Source organism: Pristiophorus japonicus, chromosome 1 (genome assembly GCF_044704955.1).
Source record: "Pristiophorus japonicus isolate sPriJap1 chromosome 1, sPriJap1.hap1, whole genome shotgun sequence".
NCBI classification, from domain to species: Eukaryota; Metazoa; Chordata; class Chondrichthyes; family Pristiophoridae; genus Pristiophorus; species Pristiophorus japonicus.
Window position 1 is genome coordinate 464,395,388 of NC_091977.1, and position 18,747 is coordinate 464,414,134.

Consider the following 18,747-nt stretch of genomic DNA (forward strand, 5'->3'; position numbering starts at 1 on the left):
CCTTGTGCGTAAAAACATTGAAACAAAAAAAAACCAAGGAAGTAGCTCCAAGCCACAGAAGAACATAGTGAGAAATGCAGGACAGGCCATGAGGGAGATCCAAATAACCCTACAGACCAAAATTAAATCGACCACTACAGTGAAAGGGGTCAATTCACACAGTGAAACAGAGCTCACACTGCACCAATTCCATATCTGAACACAATCAGTGAAGAGGTGCAGAAGCGGATTCCATCTTGCCTGTTGAAATAGTTGACACAATTATGTTGTCAGTCTATACTCCCAGTGTCCTGTTGTAGACTATTTCTGACCTACCCTTGGGCCAACATACAGCCCAGAGCCCAGGTTGTTATTTGCCAGTTTATATAGCAGAGGGGTTCCAAAATCTCTTGTAATTTAAAGTGAAACTCACATCCTGTGACGGACTGGCACTGGCCACAAAAGCTCATGACAGTTAAAAGAAAGCTGTGGAACTTATAGTAATTGTTAGCTGTCCGATTATCACTAGCAGATACTGGACATTCTTTCTACTGTGATGTCCCAGGACAAATGGGAGAAGGTAGCTACCAATGTGCAAGGAAGTTTTGCTGAAGGTGCTGCATAAAAAGCTTTCATGCAGAATCACAAAGATGGCAGCTCCTGTCAGATTTAGGACCAGCTGACAGCTCAATGCCCATATTCTATACCTTGCCTAGATTTAGAAGCATTTAGGGTGTATGGTGGCAAATCTATCTGGCAGAATGCAGCTGCTAATCTCTCTCACATGAAACTGAGCATTTATCGAAAGCATGGCCTATATGTCAAGGCGAAGTGGGCATTAGATCCAGTAATTATAAATTCCAGTCACTCCAGCAGTGTCGGAGGCTGTTGAATTGTTACATCAACCATCTTTGATGAACCTGCCATAAGTAACCAGATAGATGTAAATGTGAAACTACTACTGTTTCAGGGAGGCTATGATCATGAGACAGACGTCTGGTAATGACTTTGGATCAATGTTAGGCTTAATAGTAATCAGCTATATGGCTAGTAAACTCTGCCAATGTTGAACCTAAGCTACTTCCTGTGGATTTCCCTTATTCAGGTGTATTAGTACGCATTGCTTGAGCCACCAGCAGCAAGTTTATCTGACAGCCAAGACACGGAGATATGCCTCACATATTTTGGGGCACCACAATGTAATAAGTTTTCCTTTATGGGTGATATCCTTTTAATGGCTCTAGCAAATAGCATGTTCTGCACATCCCTGCTCATTAGTGTCGCAGCCATGTACCCTTAGAGGTGAAGAAAAATATTCACAGAATTGCAGAAGGGAATACACAGAATAGGGTATCTGCCCCTTGCGGAAGTTTATTGGAGTCATGTTTTGTGGATTTTTTGCCAGTGTGACAGATATCAAAGGCATTAACTGCTGCTGATGAGAAAACAAACTGAGGGTATGACCAAAAGTAGTCATTTATACAGTACGATGTGGGGAGGATCATGAGGATGCATTCCTCTTCTGATACAAAGCAGCAAAATGCTGGTTTTACTTCATGGTCAATAACCATTCATGAAATTGAATTTTCAAAAATCACATTTTAGAACCACCAGTTCCCATAGTTTTGCTACCAAGACACTGCCAAGAGAAAAACAGGCAATCTCCCATTTTTTTTTATTAAAAGAGGAATTATAACTGCCTCATATGACCGCTCAAGACATGGTTTCCTTAAAGAGGTAATGTCCCAGGTTATTTTTATTTAATGTGGAGGCTATGATAATTCACCATACTGTAACAGTTATTGAGATCCACATATTTCATATATATAACACACACACACATGCACACAAAACCCTCTGTCCCCACCCTCCTTTCTGTGATAGCATTTACCAGCTTTTTTCCATATTTCCTCCGGCAGATGGCCAGATGGCCTGTGAAGGAACTCCCGATGGGAATCTAGAAAAGAAAACGTACTGTCAACAAAGCCATTTCTGAGTAACTTCATAAATGTTTTTTCAGTGGATGACTCCCTTTAACACTGTGTGCACAGGGCAAATGAGAGAGTGGAGCATGGCAACCAATAAACTATTTCATTCCACTGTCATATCTCAGGGCACCTGTAAGAATGAGGCACATTAAATGGCACTGACTCACTCATGCCAGCATAGTTACACTAACTCATAAGCAATAGCTTCCTGCATTTTTCTGCTTCCCTGACTAGCACTGATCATGTCCATCTGTCGTCAGGCTCAGAGGGAACGGGAGGACCCAGTGTGTATGGCTGCTTCATCTGACTGTAAACGTTTTAATCTGTCAACTGACACATGTCGATCAGCCTGGGGGTGGGGGTGGGCAAGAGGTTAGATTTCTGAAGTTCAATGACAGCTTCAGCTGTTTTCTGGAGCCAGCACAAAGCAACTATAGTGTCAGATCACCCACTTTGATGGATGAGGCAGTTTAGGTGTACCAGTTATGGGTTTAGAAGCGTTAGTGCTGAATTTATATTGATGTGAAGTCAGTACCAGATTTACAGTGTAATAGTAGCATTATAAGCTTTACTGTGCCACATTAAAGAGTAGGTTATGGTACCTAATGACTGTTACCTAGTTGGGCAGGATCTGTAGTCACAGGACTCTGTTGTCTGGAATGGCTGCTGCTGCCGCTACCTTTTTTAATATCCTCCGCATCACTGTATCGCCTAATCCAGTAATTAAGCTCCTCACGGTCAGCTTCCTGACATCGCCGAAGGACCGTTAGTGATCGCCTTGTCTTCTCTACCATGTCCATGATACAGTTTAAAAGCTGAAACAACACATCAAGGTACATCAGTGAGCCACTTAAAACTGATCACATACTTCTACATATAATAAAGTTACATCAGAACAACATAAACAGTTGCTAAATGTTAATCATACCATTACTGTTCCAAACTTGGAAGCTAAAATTCAGTCAAACGTTAAGAGATTTAAATACTTTAAAATTGCAATTATGATAGAGATGCATCCATTAATAATCAGGAAATGAAAAATTAATTTAAAAAAATCTATAATACATTGCGTAGATTACATAATGTTAGCATTTACTCAGGACGCAAATTTCCCATATTCAGCTCTAAAGCATAAATAGTACTAAATTATATTATTAATCATTCAGACTTTAAAAAACAAACACACAAAATATCAGTTAGTGTAAATATAAAATTGCAGTTGTTTCCCTTCAGGTTAGCTTTTCAGTAAATTGATTTATTTTCTTACATGATCAAGATGCTTCCACTCCTCTGCCCATTCCCTATCCGTTAGTCTATGATCAATCACTTCTTCTTGACGGGTGCCATGCATCCCTGCCAACAGTGGAAAATAATTTCAGACTTCCAAAGCTATTCTGCTGGAAAACATGCCATTTTTTTATATTATCCATCAAGTAACTCATCACCATCCCTGCAATTCTCATCACTGACATAAAAGTGACACATCCATCCTTCAGCAAACACACCAGTTTACCACACATGTCTATAGGCAAGCTTTGGCCCATTGCACTTGCAATGTCCACTAGTAATAATAAACATATATCATCTCAACATGACTCATCCTTTTAGATATCTAGTACATTATTGTGCCTTTGGCAGTTCAGCTGACAATAAATCAAGAAAATGGAACGGTTATTTTAGAAGTTTTTGCACGTGGTGACAAAGACCTACTACTGATACTCACCGAGAGGTCTGTTCCTGTCCCTGAGGTCCCTGTGGTTGGGATGTCTGTATGAATCCCTGTAGAGGTGAGCCATGGCCATATCATCCAGACGGTAGTGCTGAGGTGGGGGTGGTGTTGGGTGAGGCAGGCCGTTGGGCTGGTAGGATAACCCATTATTTGGACTAAACCGTTGGCTGGGGCTTATAGTGCAGGGCCGCTTGCTGGGATGCTCTGAGTGCAAAGGCTCACGATCGTAGCCATTCTCTTTGGTTCTGCAAAATAGGCAAGATGATCAAATATCAAGTCATGACGAAGGTCTAGCTGCTTTAATGTAGTACTTAAACAATAACCTGACAAAGCATTCCTTTATTAGCATGGAGTTCTCCCAACTCCAATATTGCCAAATTCTACTTAAAGAAGATATCATATTTACTCTTATATACCAATGTCAAATTTTGTTAGATACAATGACTGATGCATCCCTATGCAGAAACAGAAACAGATTGATTTTTTTAATGAGCTATTTTAATGGACTCAGAACCTCACTGCAACTACTCATCCATAGCTGACCATATGCAGGAAGAAAAGCAGCAAAACTGTCAGTTGTTTCCCTTAAACCAGCATTTTACTAGTTACTCATCTCTTGCCATCATAAAAAGATTAGAGACAGAATTAAACACAGTACCAGAGGTTCATTAATTAACTTAACAAAGAAGCAAGAAAAAAAAACCCTTCCTGGCTCAGAATTAATTTCCACAGTTGACAACAAGCTGTTGCAATTTAAGAAAGAAAAAGCACAAGTCAGCATTCATTCGCATGTTTTTTTGCCCCCATGATGCATCTGCGCAGATACATTTGGGCTCTAAAAGAAACCATTCTGTTGATAAATTGCTGCCATTTGTCTCACCTGTCTGGAGTTCGCCTTTTCCCATTTTCATTAACATCAAGCAGCAGCTCGGAGGAGTCGACGGGTGAGGTGGTGCTGGCATCCAGCAGCAGCTGCTCATGCTGTGCGAGGTACTGTGCCGGGTTCTGCTTGGCCAAGCGCGCGCAGTGAAGTAGCTCCCTCTGCAGCAGGGGCAGGTTGGCCTGCAAGAAGAATGACACACAAAACAATATCAGTCAGCGCAGCCACATAGGGATAACTGCTGGACCCTGCTGACCTTAGAGATGAATGAATAAGCAAATAACAAAAGTGGCCCGACAACACAGTGAGTTATTTGCTGCCCTTGGAAGCTAGGTTTTTGCACAGGCTTTTCATAGTGACGGGATGCTAGTCAGCATGGATTGCCGTAGCCTAGGGGTGGCCAATTATTTGGGCTGGAGGGCCACTTAACAAGTTTTAGTGAGCTGTTGAGGGCTGCACACCAATGTTCCCCCTAAGGTGCACGGCCGCACACTAATCGGGAGGCCCCGAACAAACCACTCTCCACTCCTGCCGCTGGAAGAGATACTGCGTGTGCAGTATTGGTAAGTGCCCCTCCAGCCCAAATAATTGCCCACCCCTGAGTAAGAGCTTTGCAAACCATACAGTGGTTATATGTTTGACTGTGCAGTTGGCAGTTTGCCATATTATTTCCAGTATCCCATGCAGGTATCCATTGTTCCTTATTTTGCTATCTGATTTCAAGGATACCTCTGCATGAGGCTATTCTCGAAGTGCGAAATGATACATTTTGGTAAGAAGAATGAGGGGAGGCAATATAAACTAAAGGGTACAATTCTAAAGGGGGTGCATAAACAGAGAGATCTGGGGGTATATACTCACAAATCGTTGGAAGGTGGCAGGGCAGGTTGAGAAAGCAGTTAAAAAAGCATACTGGATTCTGGGCTTCATAAATAGAAGCATAGGGCTAAAAATTCGGCAACCTTGTGCCCGGTTTTTGGGTGATATTTCTCCGTTTTTGGTGAAAAACAGTGCACGGGAAATTCGAAGTCTTGCAGCGACGCTTTTCAAATATTGTTGGAGAGAGGAGTGCAGCTGTGCAAGATTCGAAATATCGCTTTCGCCAAAAATTTGGCTCTGAGCACACCCATATTTAGGACCAAAAAACTGCCAAGGAAAAAGCTGTGTTGCAGCCCTTGGATCAGCGATCAGTATGAAGACCTACAAAAAAGGTAAGTTAAAGTTTTTATTTTTTTCATTCTTTTGCAGCGATTCGCTAGTTAAATGTCTTGTGAATGTTTTACGATGTTTTTATTTTTTGCAATTTTTTGGGGGGTGTTTTCCCCCCTCTCTCGCAGCGGTATCAGCCTCAGAGTAAAGTTGCAGAAAATTTGCGGTTTGCACCACGAATCCTCGTGCAATGGCAATTTTTACCACTGCGCAAATTAAAGCTTGAATTTACTGCCTCAAAGCGATAGCGTTGCTATAACGGTATTTTGGGCGAAAAAATACAATTATTGCCGAGAACTGAATTTCTAGCCACATAGAGTACAAAAGCAAGGAAGTTATGATGAACCTTTATAAAACACTGGTCCGACCTCAACTGGAGTATTGTATCCAATTCACCGCACTTTAGGAAAGATGTGAAGGTTTTAGAGAGGGTGCAGAAAAGATTTCCAAGAATGATTCCAGGGATGAGGGACTTCAGTTACGTGGATAGACTGGAGAAGCTGGGGTTGTTATCCTTAGAGCAAAAAAGGTTGAGCGGAGATTTGATAGAGGTGTTAGAGTAGATAGAAAGAAACTGTTCCCATTGGCGGAAGGATCGAGAACCAGAGGTCACAAATTTAAGGTGATTGGCAGAAAAACCAAAGACGACTGGAGGAAATTACTTTTTAACACAGCAAGTGGTTATGTTCTGGAATGCACTGCCTGAGAGGGTGGTTGAGGCTGATTCAATCATGGTTTGCAAAAGGGAATTGGATAAGTATCTAAAGAAAAAAAATTGCAGGACTATGGGGAAAGGGCAGGGAAAGTGGAACTAGCTGAAGTGGTCTTGCAGAGAGTCTGCATGGGTTCGACGGGCCGAATGGCCTCCTCTTGTACTGTCACCATTCTAGGATTCTATGGGGGAGGAATTCGGTAGCATTCCGTTTGGGGCGTCAACTTTTGAAATTTTAGCGACAGGTGTTAATGATTCTGAATGTCTACTAAATTTTGTGTTCGCGCCCCAGGAAGGAAGTGGAGCGCTAAATCAAATGCTAATGACCTCAGTGGGGCGCTACCACCAGAGCACTGATGAATTTCAGGTGCAATTCAGCAGTGATCTTTCATACTGGCTCATTCCAGCTCTTAAAGAGGAGGTTGTACCATTGTGCAGAGGCTCAGTTTCAGCATTGCTGACTCTGAAGGCAACCTGCGAGCAACTGAATCCCCTGATGGCAATGGCTGATCCCGCTCCCAGGGAGAGAGCTCGTCGTTTCACAGACATGGCATTGGTGGCTGGAGTGGAGTGAAGGAGGGATGTGCTGTTCCCGACCACTGAAAGAAGGCCATTGCCCCAGGCCTTCAGGGTATTGTGGAGGGAAGTGGCCCAAGAGGTCTCAGCCAGTAGTATGGCCCACAATAAGAGGGCGCAGCAGAGAACAGGCGGGGTGATGCGCGTCTCCAGCAGCTTCCAGCCTTGAGGAGCGAGTGCTGCGACTTACTGGGCAGCAGGTAGTGGACACCGTGGCCGACGGCAACAACAACCCCTTTGGAGTCAACAGCGGTATCTTCATCCCCTCTTCTTTTTTCACCCTACTTCCCCCTCACACCAGAAGGCTTTATAACTTTCCAGCTCCATTCCTGCCCCCTGCCCTCAACTTAATGCAAGTCTTGTGCCTTTATGCTTTCTGATAATCAGCGACCAGATAAGCAGCCTGTCTCTGAGCCCCTCACTGAGAGTGAGGAAGAAGAGGAGGAGGAGGAGCAAAGCACCACATCTCTCACCTACAGGCACCGCCAGATATTGGCACTACGTGATCCTTAGAGGCAGCTTTAGTAGAGGGGTCTGCACTGGGTGATGCACTGGGGACGAGCGGGCTGCAGCAAGGCCGGGGGAAAGATTACCTCGGGAGTCAGCTCCCCGGAGGGCGGGGTCGCGCGTGAGTTCTGCTGCACAGGACTCAGATGAGGACCTCGGTGGGAAGGCATTCACAAGGGTGATGGCCAAGCACTCAAGAGATGGTAGGTGCAATGGCAAGGGTTCTCGGCAATGGTAAGGTGCGTGGAGGAGTCCGCCTCCAAAATTGCACAGAGTTCTGCCCACACCATGGAGCCCATCGTTTCCACTCTGCAGAGGATGGTGGACTCCCAGAGAGACCATGGGGACCCAGACCTCATGATGCATATCATGGGCGATGTGGCAGCTTCCACTGCAGCACGGGCAGAAGCCACACAACGTCAATGCTGTAATGCAGACAATGGTTGCTGGCATTGAATCTCAGACTGCTCTCATGCAGTCTCAGCTGGATGCCATGCAAGCTCTGACTGCTGCCATTGTCACTGGGTCCATCACAGTCCATCAGGGATCTCACGGTGTCACAGCATGCCACCAACCTGTGCTCCAGAAGATTGGTAGGGATGCGGAGGTGCTGCCCCGGGGAAGTGGCAGTGGGTCAGTGGAACAGGAACCTGCTGTCCTCTCTCAGGATGACAGCATTCCTGATCCCACTACTGCCACTCCGCCACTGTACTTGTCGCTGCCTGTCATCCAGCCAGTCCAGATTGCCGCCGTCCAATCTGAAGTGGTGCAGTCTACAACCGGGCCTACCAGGCCTAGAGCTAGTCGAGGGCAACCTGCAAAGCCATCTGTAGTCTCTGACACCGACACTCAGCAGCCTTCCACCCGCCCTGCTGCAGCCACTGTGGGGACACTACGTAGGAGCATTAGATTAGGAAAAGGCAATGTAAAGAGGGAGGTAAGGGGTTCAACAAGGGTGATTAGTCAATATTGTTGTTGTATATACTGGATATGTGGTTAATGTTTTTGATAAATTTATTACTGGAATGTTGCATTTCTCATTTCAGTTTTGGGGTGTGGTATGAAATGACAAATTAATGCAATGACGGATACCGGCTAAGCAACCAGAAAGTGGCCTGAAATTCATTGGAACCGAAGTCTGGTGAGGCTGTCAAGGACCGCCCTTCCACAAGGCCGATTGAGTGGCTGCCTCTTTCCTTGCTGCTATTCTGCTCCTGTTCCTCTTCCTCCGCAGGTGGTGGAGCGATGCCTGGTGGCAGTGGCTGAGCCCTCATGATGGCCAAGTTGTGTAGCATGCAGCAAAATGACGAAAAGGGACATCCGCTCAGCCGAGTACTGGAAGACTCCTCCCGAGCAGTTAAGACAGCGGAACTATTGCTTGAGCACTCCGATAGTCTGCTCAATGATGCTCCTGGTGGCAGCATGGCTGTCATTATATGAGTGCTGGGCACGAGTGTTGGGGTTGCAGAGGGGAGTACTGAGCCAGGTGAGGAGCAGATAGCTCTCGTCTCCCAGCAGCCAGCCGCGAGATTGATGTGGTGGCTGGAACAGAGCTGGCAGGCTGGTCTGGCACATGTTGAAGGTATCGTGGCTGCTGTCAGGATAGTGGGCATTGACGGTGAAGATTCACCATGTGTTGTTGCACATCAACTGCACATTCAGTGAGTGACAGCCATTGCGGTTACGGAATACATCAGGCTTGTTATGAGGTGCCCGCAAAGCGATGTGGGTGCAGTCAATGGTGCCCTGCACCATGGGGAAGCCCAGTGTCTGGGAAAGCCACATGCACGTTCGTGCTACCTCTCTGGTCATGGGGAAGGAAATGTAGGCCTTCTCCTTCTGTACAGAGCATCTGTGACCTGGTGGATGAGCAATGGACGGCAAATTGGGAGATGTTGGAGATGTCGCCTGTTGCACATTAGAAGGATCCACTGGTGTAGAAATTGAGCATGATGGTGACCTTGATTGCTGTCCTCACCCTGGTCTGAGGTTCGAGGTGCAGCTGCAGGAGGTGGCAGAGCTCTGTGACCATGTCCTTGCTGAAGTGGAGCCTCTGAACTCATTGTTCCTCAGTGAAATTCATGTAGGAGAACTGCTGCCGGAATACCCTGGGTGGGTAAGGCCTCCTGTTGAGAGCCTTATTGGCTCTCAGACCGCTGGCCACATTTTGCACTCTTTCTTTGTGTCTCAGTTGCCTCTGACATTGATGCTGAATGGCGAGGTCCACTGCCAGTACAGCCTCCATGAAAGGATTTAAATATTGCAGTTTCAAATCTCCCCTCAGTGAAACTCAATAATCTTTATGAACCAGAACACTCGCTAAACTCCAAAACGCTCAAATCGGTCAAAAGACCTATTTGACTATCTGAAACTAACAAGGCAGCATTGTTGGCTGACTAAAACTAAACCGGATATTGACACCTTTAAATAGCGCTCCTCCAACCAACAGAAAGCCTCCCCCTCTGCTTGTCGTAGTTAACGGCAGGCGCATAAGCAAGGGCCGAGAGGGAATTTAGCATCTGGGGCGCTGTGCACAGCGATGACATAACGATTACCGGGCTGAGGAGATCGGGGCATAACTTCTTACTGCTGCAGCAAACCCCCCCGCCGAATTTAGTGGGAGTCGCTGATCTCGCCGTGCCCAGTAGAGAACTCATTGGCGCCCCCGTTATCCCCCCCGCCCCCCCAGAAGCGCAAAGAATCGCAATTTCGCCCCCCTATGATTTAGTGCACAAAACCCTTGGTTAGTCTCAGCATAGCCAGGCTCAACTGAAGTTCCAATTAGCAAAAACACTGACCCATTGAGCAGAAATAAACCCACATCACGGTCCTCCAGCAAGATTGAAATAAAGAGCCCTCCATTACAAAAGAAACAGTATTGACCACAAAAATAGAGGCAGACTAAACACTAACACAAGATCAAGATACTCAGATGCTGAAAATCTGAAATAGAAACAGAAAATGCTGGAAATACTCAGCAGGTCAGACAGCGTCTGTGGCGAGAGAAATAGAATTAACGTTTCAGGTCGATGACCTTTCATCAGAACTAGAAAAAGTTACAAGAGCTAACAGATTTTAAGCAGGTGCAAAGGTTGGGAAAGGGAGGCGGGTCGGGGGGGGGGGGGGGTGTTGGGGAAGGAAAGAACAAAAGGGAAAGTCTATAGGGTGGAAGGCAGAAGTGCCTGAATGACAAATGGGATGAAACTACAAAGCAAAAGCAGATGGTAATGGGACAAGTAAAGAAACAAAAAATATGAGTCTGGAAGAGGTGTAAATGGAAATAGCAGAATCATCAACAGCTGTCATCTGAAAAAATAGGGGTAGAGGTTATGGCCTGAAATTGTTGAACTCGATGTTGAGTGTAGAAGGCGTAAAGTGCCTAATTGAAAGATGAAGTGCTGTTCGTTGAGCTTACGTTGAACTTCGTTGGAACAGTGCAAGAGACCGAGGACACAGGGGTCAGAGTGGGAGCAGTGCGGAGAATTAAAGTGACAGGCAACCGGAAGCTCGCGGTCATGTTTACGGATTGAGCCTAGGTGTTCCGCAAAGTGGTCAGGCAATCTGCGTTTTGTCTCCCCAATAGGAGACCACATCATAAGCAGCGAATACAGTATACTAAATTGCAACAAGTACAAGTATATCACTGTTTCACCTGGAAAGAGGGTTTGGTGCCCTGGCAGATGAACCACGCTGCTCTACAAGCAATGAGCGCATGCGCAGTATCTATAATCATGTGCCATTACCTGGAATTCTTGTGCACCGGGACCCTCTCCAGTGTCTAAGACGGCGATGAGAACCCCCTTGCGGGAGAGCAAAGACGCAGCGCCAGTCTCTTTGGTAAAGGAGAGATGGAGATGAGCAGCCATGACTCGATTCTAAAATGATAGATTATTATTTGAGTATGCAGCCCATTCAGTGGGGCCCAAAAGCGGCACGGATCCTTTTAAGATTGGGCCGGGGAGAATCGGTTTTGTGAATTGATAAATTGAATTATTACTGTGTGTTCCCAGGCTGCTGTTTAGGTCAGTCTCTGACCCATGAGTAGTGAAAATGACTAATGTGCAGCCCAAACTCCAGCTCACGTTCTATTTCTGTCCCGTCCAGCGGGCTGGACAGAATGACTTGGTGGGCTCCGGATGCAGCCTGTGGGCCGTATTTTGCCCACCACTGCTGCAGTATCATGTTGTAAAGCATAGATTGCATTTGGCTGCAATTCCACAATGGAGCTCTGTAGCCATATGCACATGCAGTGTTGCCCCCGGTAGTAAATGCAGCAGGAGAGCAAGTGTTCGACCAGACCTGGAACAACCAAGGTGGTTGTCATGGCGACAGCATTGGTAGGCAGCTCCATACAGCACCAATCTGATTAGCAAACAGGAGACACAAGTATCATACATTTCAATGCTGATCAGTCCACGTACTGAGCTAGTCAGCTCCATAATAAGTTTATTTGAATACACAAAAATCAAAGATTTACCATGCCAAAGGATCCTTGGTAGTCTGTAATAAATGAAAGATCCACTTAAGATTTGAAAAAAAAATGTCTAGATCTAACAAGTCATTACCGAGTTAAGTAATGACTGGTTAGTCCTAGACAAACAAAGAGAGCTCAAAACAAGTGTATATATTGTAAAATATATGTAATATATGGGGAAGCAAGAGTCCCACAAATTGTGGTTGACTCTTAATGCTCTCTGAGGTGGCCTAACGAGCCACAGTTCTAAAACAACCAATATAAAGCAGAACAATAAGAGAAATATTGGACTATAGGCAATGACCTGAGCATCGGATCAGAGCCAAGTAATCCCAGCCAGGTGACCCTGCAAAATTCTCCTCACCAACAACTGATTATTGGTGCCCAGATTGCAAGAATTGCCTGAAAAATTAGTTCTGCAACAGACTGACAAAGTCACATTCAGAGTTATCTCTATCAGTCAACATCCCAGACTCCTCCATCAATGTTCCTAGACACATGGGCCTAGAAATTCATCTCGGACGGTGGTGCAAAATGGGCAGTTTCGGATCGGCAGCTCGTTATATGCAGCACCTGATATTCAGTATCACTGACTGCAATGGAACTGACTATCAGGCGCTGCTGCTTATAACGGGCAGCCAATCCGATACCGCCCGATTTGCGCCACCACCCGAGATGACGTTCAAGGCCCTCACATGTTTAATGCTTAAGTTGGATTCCACCAGATCAATTGGGTACCAGACTTCATCATAGCCTTGATACAGGCATAGGCACAAGAGCTAAATGCAAGAAGGAGGGGTCAGAGTAACACCCTCCATGTCTGGAGTCATACCTGACACACAGGCTGATGATCATGGTAATCAGAAGCTAATGATCGCAGCTCAAGAATATTACTGCTAGAGTTCGGCAGTGCTCTTGGCTCAATTATCTTCAGCTGCTTCATCAACGACCTTCCCTCTGTCATAAGGTCAAGAGTATGGCTGATGGTTCTCGTGTTCAGCTCCATCCACAACCCCTCAGATAATGAAGCAGCCCTTGCAAGCAAACAGCAGGGCACGGACGGCACCGAGACTTGAGCTAACATGTAGCAAGTAACATTGGCACTACGCCAGTGCCTGGCAATGATAACCAACAAGAAATTGCCCAACCACCTCACTGATCTTCAACATGACCATCAAGTTGCTCACCACCAACATCCTCGGGCTCACCACTGACTAGAACCTTAACTGGACTAACCAACCAAATTAGCACCTTGCCTAAAACAGCAGAGCAATGGTTGGATACTCTCTGATGAATGAATCATGTCTGACACCTCAAAGCCTATCCAGCATCTACAAGGCTCAATTCAGGAGTGTGACAGAATACTCACTACTCCCCTGGAGGGGTGCAGCCACAACTTTTTCAAAAACTTCTTCATCATTCGGGACAGAGTTAGCCCGGTGTTCTGGCCAATAATTATCCCTCAATCAACATAACAAAACAGATTATCTGGGCATTATCACATTGTTGTTTGTGGGAGCTTGTTTGCACAATTAGTTGTTGCATTTCCTACATTACAATAGTGACTGCGCATCATTGGCTGTAAAGCTCTTTAGGATGTTCTTAGGTTGCGAAAGGCACTATATAAATGCAAGTCTTTCTTTATATAGTCTTGTATCATTGTCAGGCAAAATAATTCAATCAATTAGCAGGAGTAAACGTGAGGGTTACAATAACAATAAACAATAGTAAAATAGATTCATAAAGGGAAGATCCTGCCTGACCAATATGCTCGACTTTGTTGAGGAATGACAAGCCAAGTCCTGTGATGTAATATATCTAAAATTCTAAAAGACACTTTACAAAATTTCCATATAAAAGACTACTATACAAGTTCCAAAATCCAGTGTAAAAGCTTGGGAATGGAGAGGAAATTAACTGAAAGATTGAAAACAGATACTTACCATTAGATACTTACTTAGTTAGGTCAGGTGGAGAGGTAAGAATTAAGTGGTGTGGACCACTTGTTTAAATTTAGATCATTGTCTTGGAGTCAGAAGTTAGGATCTTCCTAAGTGGATGAACTAAGATTGGCTGAAACATAGAAACATAGACAATAGGTGCAGGAGTAGGCCATTTAGCCCTTCGAGCCTACACCGCCATTCAATATGATAACGGCTGATCATTCACCTCAGTACCCTTTTCCTGCCTTCTCTCCATACCCCTTGATCCCTTTAGCTGTAATGGTCATATCCAACTCCCTCTTGAATATATCGAATGAATTGGCCTCAACAACTTTCTGTGGTAGAGAATTCCACAGGTTCACAATTCTCTGAGTGAAGAAGTTTCTCCTCATCTTGGTCCTAAATGGCTTAACCCTTATCCTTAGACTGTGACCCCTAGTTCTGGACTCCCCCAATATCGGGAACATTCTTTCTGCATCTAACCTGTCCAGTCCCGTCAGAATTTTATATGTTTCTGTTTCTATGAGATCCCCTCTCATTCTTTTAAACTCCAGTGAATACAGGATCAGTCGATCCACTCTCCTCATATGTCAGTCCTGTCATCCCGAGCATCAGTCCGGTGAACCTTCGCTGCACTCCCTCAATAGCAAGAACGTCCTTCCTCAGATTAAGAGACCAAAACTTTACACAATACTCAAGGTGTGGTCTCACCAAGGCATTGTACAGCTGCAGCAAGACCTCCCTGCTCCTATACTCTAAACCCCTAGCTCTGACCAACATGCCATTTGCCTTCTTCACCGCCTGCTGTACCTGCATGCCAACCTCAATGACTGATGTACTATGACACCCAGGTCTCGTTGCATCTCCCCTTTTCCTAATCTGCCGCCATTCAGATAATATTCTGCCTTCATGTTTTTGCCACCAAAGTGGATAACCTCACATTTATCCACATTATACTGCATCTGCCATGCATTTGCCCACTCACCTAACCTGTCCAAGTCACCCTACAGCCTCTTAGCATCCTACTCACAGTTCACACCACCACCCAGCTTAGTGTCATCTGCAAACTTGGAGATATTACTCTCAATTCCTTCATCTAAATCATTGATGTATATTGTAAATAGCTGGGGTCCCAGCACTGAGCCCTGCGGCACCTCACTAGTCACTGCCTGCCATTCTGAAAAGGACCCGTTTATCCCGACTCTTTGACCAACCAGTTCTCTATCCACGTCAATACATTACCCCCAATACCATGTGCTTTAATTTTGCACACCAATCTCTTGTGTGGGACCTTGTCAAAAGCCTTTTTAAAGTCCAAATACACCACATCCACTGGTTCTCCCTTGTCCACTCTACTAGTTACATCCTCAAAAAATTCCAGAAGATTTGTCAAGCATGATTTCCCTTTCATAAATCCATGCTGACTTGGACTGATCCTGTCACTGCTTTCCAAATGCGCTGCTATTTCATCTTTAATAATTGATTCCAACATTTTCCCCACTACTGATGTCAGGCTAACCGGTCTATAATTTCCCGTTTTCTCTCTCCCTCCTTTTTTAAAAAGTGGGGTTCCATTAGCTATCCTCCAGTTCATAGGAACTGATCCAGAATCGAAAGACTGTTGAAAAATGATCACCAATGTATCCACTATTTCTACGGCCACTTCCTTAAGTACTCTGGGATGCAGACTATCAGGCCCTGGGGATTTATCGGCCTTCAATCCTCTCAATTTCCCTAACACAATTTCCTGGCTGATAAAGATTTCCTTCAGTTCCTCCTTCTCGCTAGACCCTTGGTCCCCTAGTATTTCCGGAACGTCATTTGTGTCTTCCTTAGTGAAGACAGAACCAAAGTATTTGTTCAATTGGTCTGCCGTTTCTTTGTTCCCCATTATAAATTCACCTGATTCTGACTGCAAGGGACGTATGTTTGTCTTCACTGAATGGCTTTCCAAACTTATAATTAACTTGTGAACTGATTAGGAAGAAAGAAAATCACCAGGATTCGTGATTGCTAACCAAGAGGCCAATTCGAAGTATATGGGCCAGAACAGGATTGGGCTAGGCTGCAATCTTCTGTGGTCAAAAGAGTTTTCTAACATTCCCTGTCGAGGCTCACATCATTTATGGTCATTTGGGCTGCAGTGCTTAAGTAATTATATCCCAGAAAAAAGCAACAATTTCAGGGGATGGGGAGGGAGCTATGAAAATAGGCAACAAATGGAAAACAAAAAAGAGAATGTTCAGGTGTAATAGTGTCACAAGACCAATATAATGTAACTGCATAATTTTGGAATGCTTACTCATGATATTGTCTTGCCATCAAAAAAATAGATGGGATACTTTTTGACTGGAATAAAAGATCCATGTCTCTCCAAAAACACTGCTCAACTTTAACTTCCTAGAAACGCCAAACACACAAAAAAATTGAAAAAGTAATAAAACTTCTGAAAGTAAAGCTGTTCAAAATGGATAGAAATAATGGTTCTTGTGTTAAACATGTTGCACACAAGTAAGTTTATAAAGTATCCAAGCCAATAGCATGGATAATCATTATTCACTGTTAGATTTCAAGCAGCAACCGAGAACTTCAAGTCATTATTGTGCTGCTCTCACAATTCAAACTTTTAAAAACACACATTCTTCCCATTCCATAGGGCTATAAAACTGTGGATCTGCCTTCTTCAGCCAAGTAGGTGGAGTAGCTAATTCTCCATTCCAGCCCACAGCATAATAATCGACCAATAGGAGATGTACATTGCACATGAAGTCTTGCCCTGGTCTCATCATCCAGAGATGGATATCTCTTCCACTGAAAACACCCTATCTGGAGGTCGAGGCAAACAAACACAACAAAAACAAGCATGTTTTAATATCTATTGAAGCTGGCAATTTAACTAGGTTTGGGAATCTACCATCAGCTATTGCAGCTTTTAGCTTCCCCCACCCGGCCCCCTCCCACTTGACCTGCTGGAGGGATTCCAGCTTAATTGGTACAGATTCCTGTATTCGACCTAAAGCACCTCATTTTACAAATGCTTCAGAAAATAAATGTACACCTGTGTGTAACAACTTGACAGCTTGTAATTGAAAAAAATCTTGAAAACCCAATAAAGCAGCTTATTTTTTATTTAAAAAAAAGCAAGGGGTGGAAACTTAAGAACATGAGAAATAGGAGCAGGAGTAGGCCGTACGGCCCCTCGAGCCTGCTCCACCATTCAAATCGATCATGGCTGATCCGATCATGGACTCCGGTCCACTTCCCTGCCGACTTCCCATAACCCCTTATTTCCTTATCCTTTAAGAAACACTCTATTTCTATCTTAAATTTATTCAAAGTCCCAGTTTCCACAGCTCTCTGAGGCAGTAAATTTCACAGATTTACAACCCTCAGAGAAGAAATTACTCCTCATCTCAGTATAAATGGGTGGCCCTTATTCTAAGATTATGCCCTCTAGTTCTAGTCTGCCCCATCTGTGGAAACATCCTCTCTGCATCCACCTTGTCAAGCCCCCTCATAATCTTATACATTTCGATAAGATCACCTCTCATTCTTCTGAATTCCAATGAGTAGCGGCCCAACCTACTCAATCTTTCCTCATAAGTCAACCCCCTCATCTCCAGAATCAACCTAGTGAACATTCTCTGAACTGCCTCCAAAAGCAACTCCTTTTGTAAATATTCCAGGTGTGGCCTCACCAATACCCTGTATAACTGTAAGAAGACTTCCCTGCTTTTATACTCCATTCTTTGGGTGTTGGGTGTTATGTAATGAGAGAGGATTAATTAGCAATCTGGTCGTGCGAGGCCCCTTGGGGAAGAGTGACCATAACATAGTAGAATTCTTCATTAAGATGGAGAGTGACACGGTTAATTCAGAGACTAGGGTCCTGAACTTAAAGAAAGGTAACTTCGATGGTATGAGACGTGAATTGGCTAGGATAGACTGGCGAATGATACTTAAAGGGTTGACAGTGGATAGGCAATGGCAGACATTTAAAGATCACATGGATAAACTACAACAATTGTACATTCCTGTCTGGAGTAAAAATAAAACTGGGAAGGTGGCTCATCCGTGGCTAAGAAGGGAAATTAGGGATAGTGTTAAATCCAAGGAAGAGGCATATAAATTTGCCAGAAAAAGCAGCAAACTTGAGGACTGGAAGAAATTTAGAATTCAGCTGAGGAGGACTAAGGGTTTAATTAGGAGGGGGAAAATAGAGTACGAGAGTAAGCTTCCAGGGAACATAAAAACTGACTGCAAAAGCTTTTATAGATATGTGAAGAGAAAAAGACTAGTGAAGACAAATGTAGGTCTCTTGCAGTCAAAATCAGATGAATTTATAATGGGGAACAAGGAAATGGCAGACCAATTGAACAAATACTTTGGTTCTGTTACTAAAGAAGACACAAATAACCTCCCGAAAATAATAGGGGACCGTGGGTCTAGCGAGAAGGAGGAACTGAGGGAAATCCTTATTAGTCAGGAAATTGTGTTAGGGAAATTGATGGGATTGAAGGCCGATAAATCCCCAGGACCTGATAGTCTGCATCCCAGAGCACTTAAGGAAATAGCCCTAGAAATAGTGGATCCATTGGTGGTCATTTTCCAACATTCCACAGACTCTGGATCAGTTCCTATGCATAGGAGGGCAGCTAATGTAACCCCATTTTTTAAAAAATGAGGGAGAGAGAAAACAGGGAATTATAAACCGGTTAGCCTGACATCGGTAGTGGGGAAAATGTTGGAA

At 44.4% G+C, this 18,747-nt stretch overlaps 1 protein-coding gene across 4 annotated transcripts in view; it reads right to left on the reverse strand.

The window, feature by feature from the left end:
- runx1t1 (RUNX1 partner transcriptional co-repressor 1) overlaps positions 1 to 18,747 on the reverse strand; it is a 269,855-nt gene that overhangs the window by 14,854 nt on the left and 236,254 nt on the right. For all 4 annotated transcript variants that reach the window (XM_070893888.1, XM_070893869.1, XM_070893879.1 and 1 more), the window contains exons 5-9: positions 4,577 to 4,758; positions 3,691 to 3,941; positions 3,235 to 3,320; positions 2,584 to 2,782; positions 1,871 to 1,936 (exon numbers count right to left, since the gene is read on the reverse strand). In XM_070893888.1, the coding sequence (XP_070749989.1) occupies positions 1,871 to 1,936; positions 2,584 to 2,782; positions 3,235 to 3,320; positions 3,691 to 3,941; positions 4,577 to 4,758 (784 nt within the window). The remainder of the gene's footprint in view (positions 1 to 1,870; positions 1,937 to 2,583; positions 2,783 to 3,234; positions 3,321 to 3,690; positions 3,942 to 4,576; positions 4,759 to 18,747) is intronic.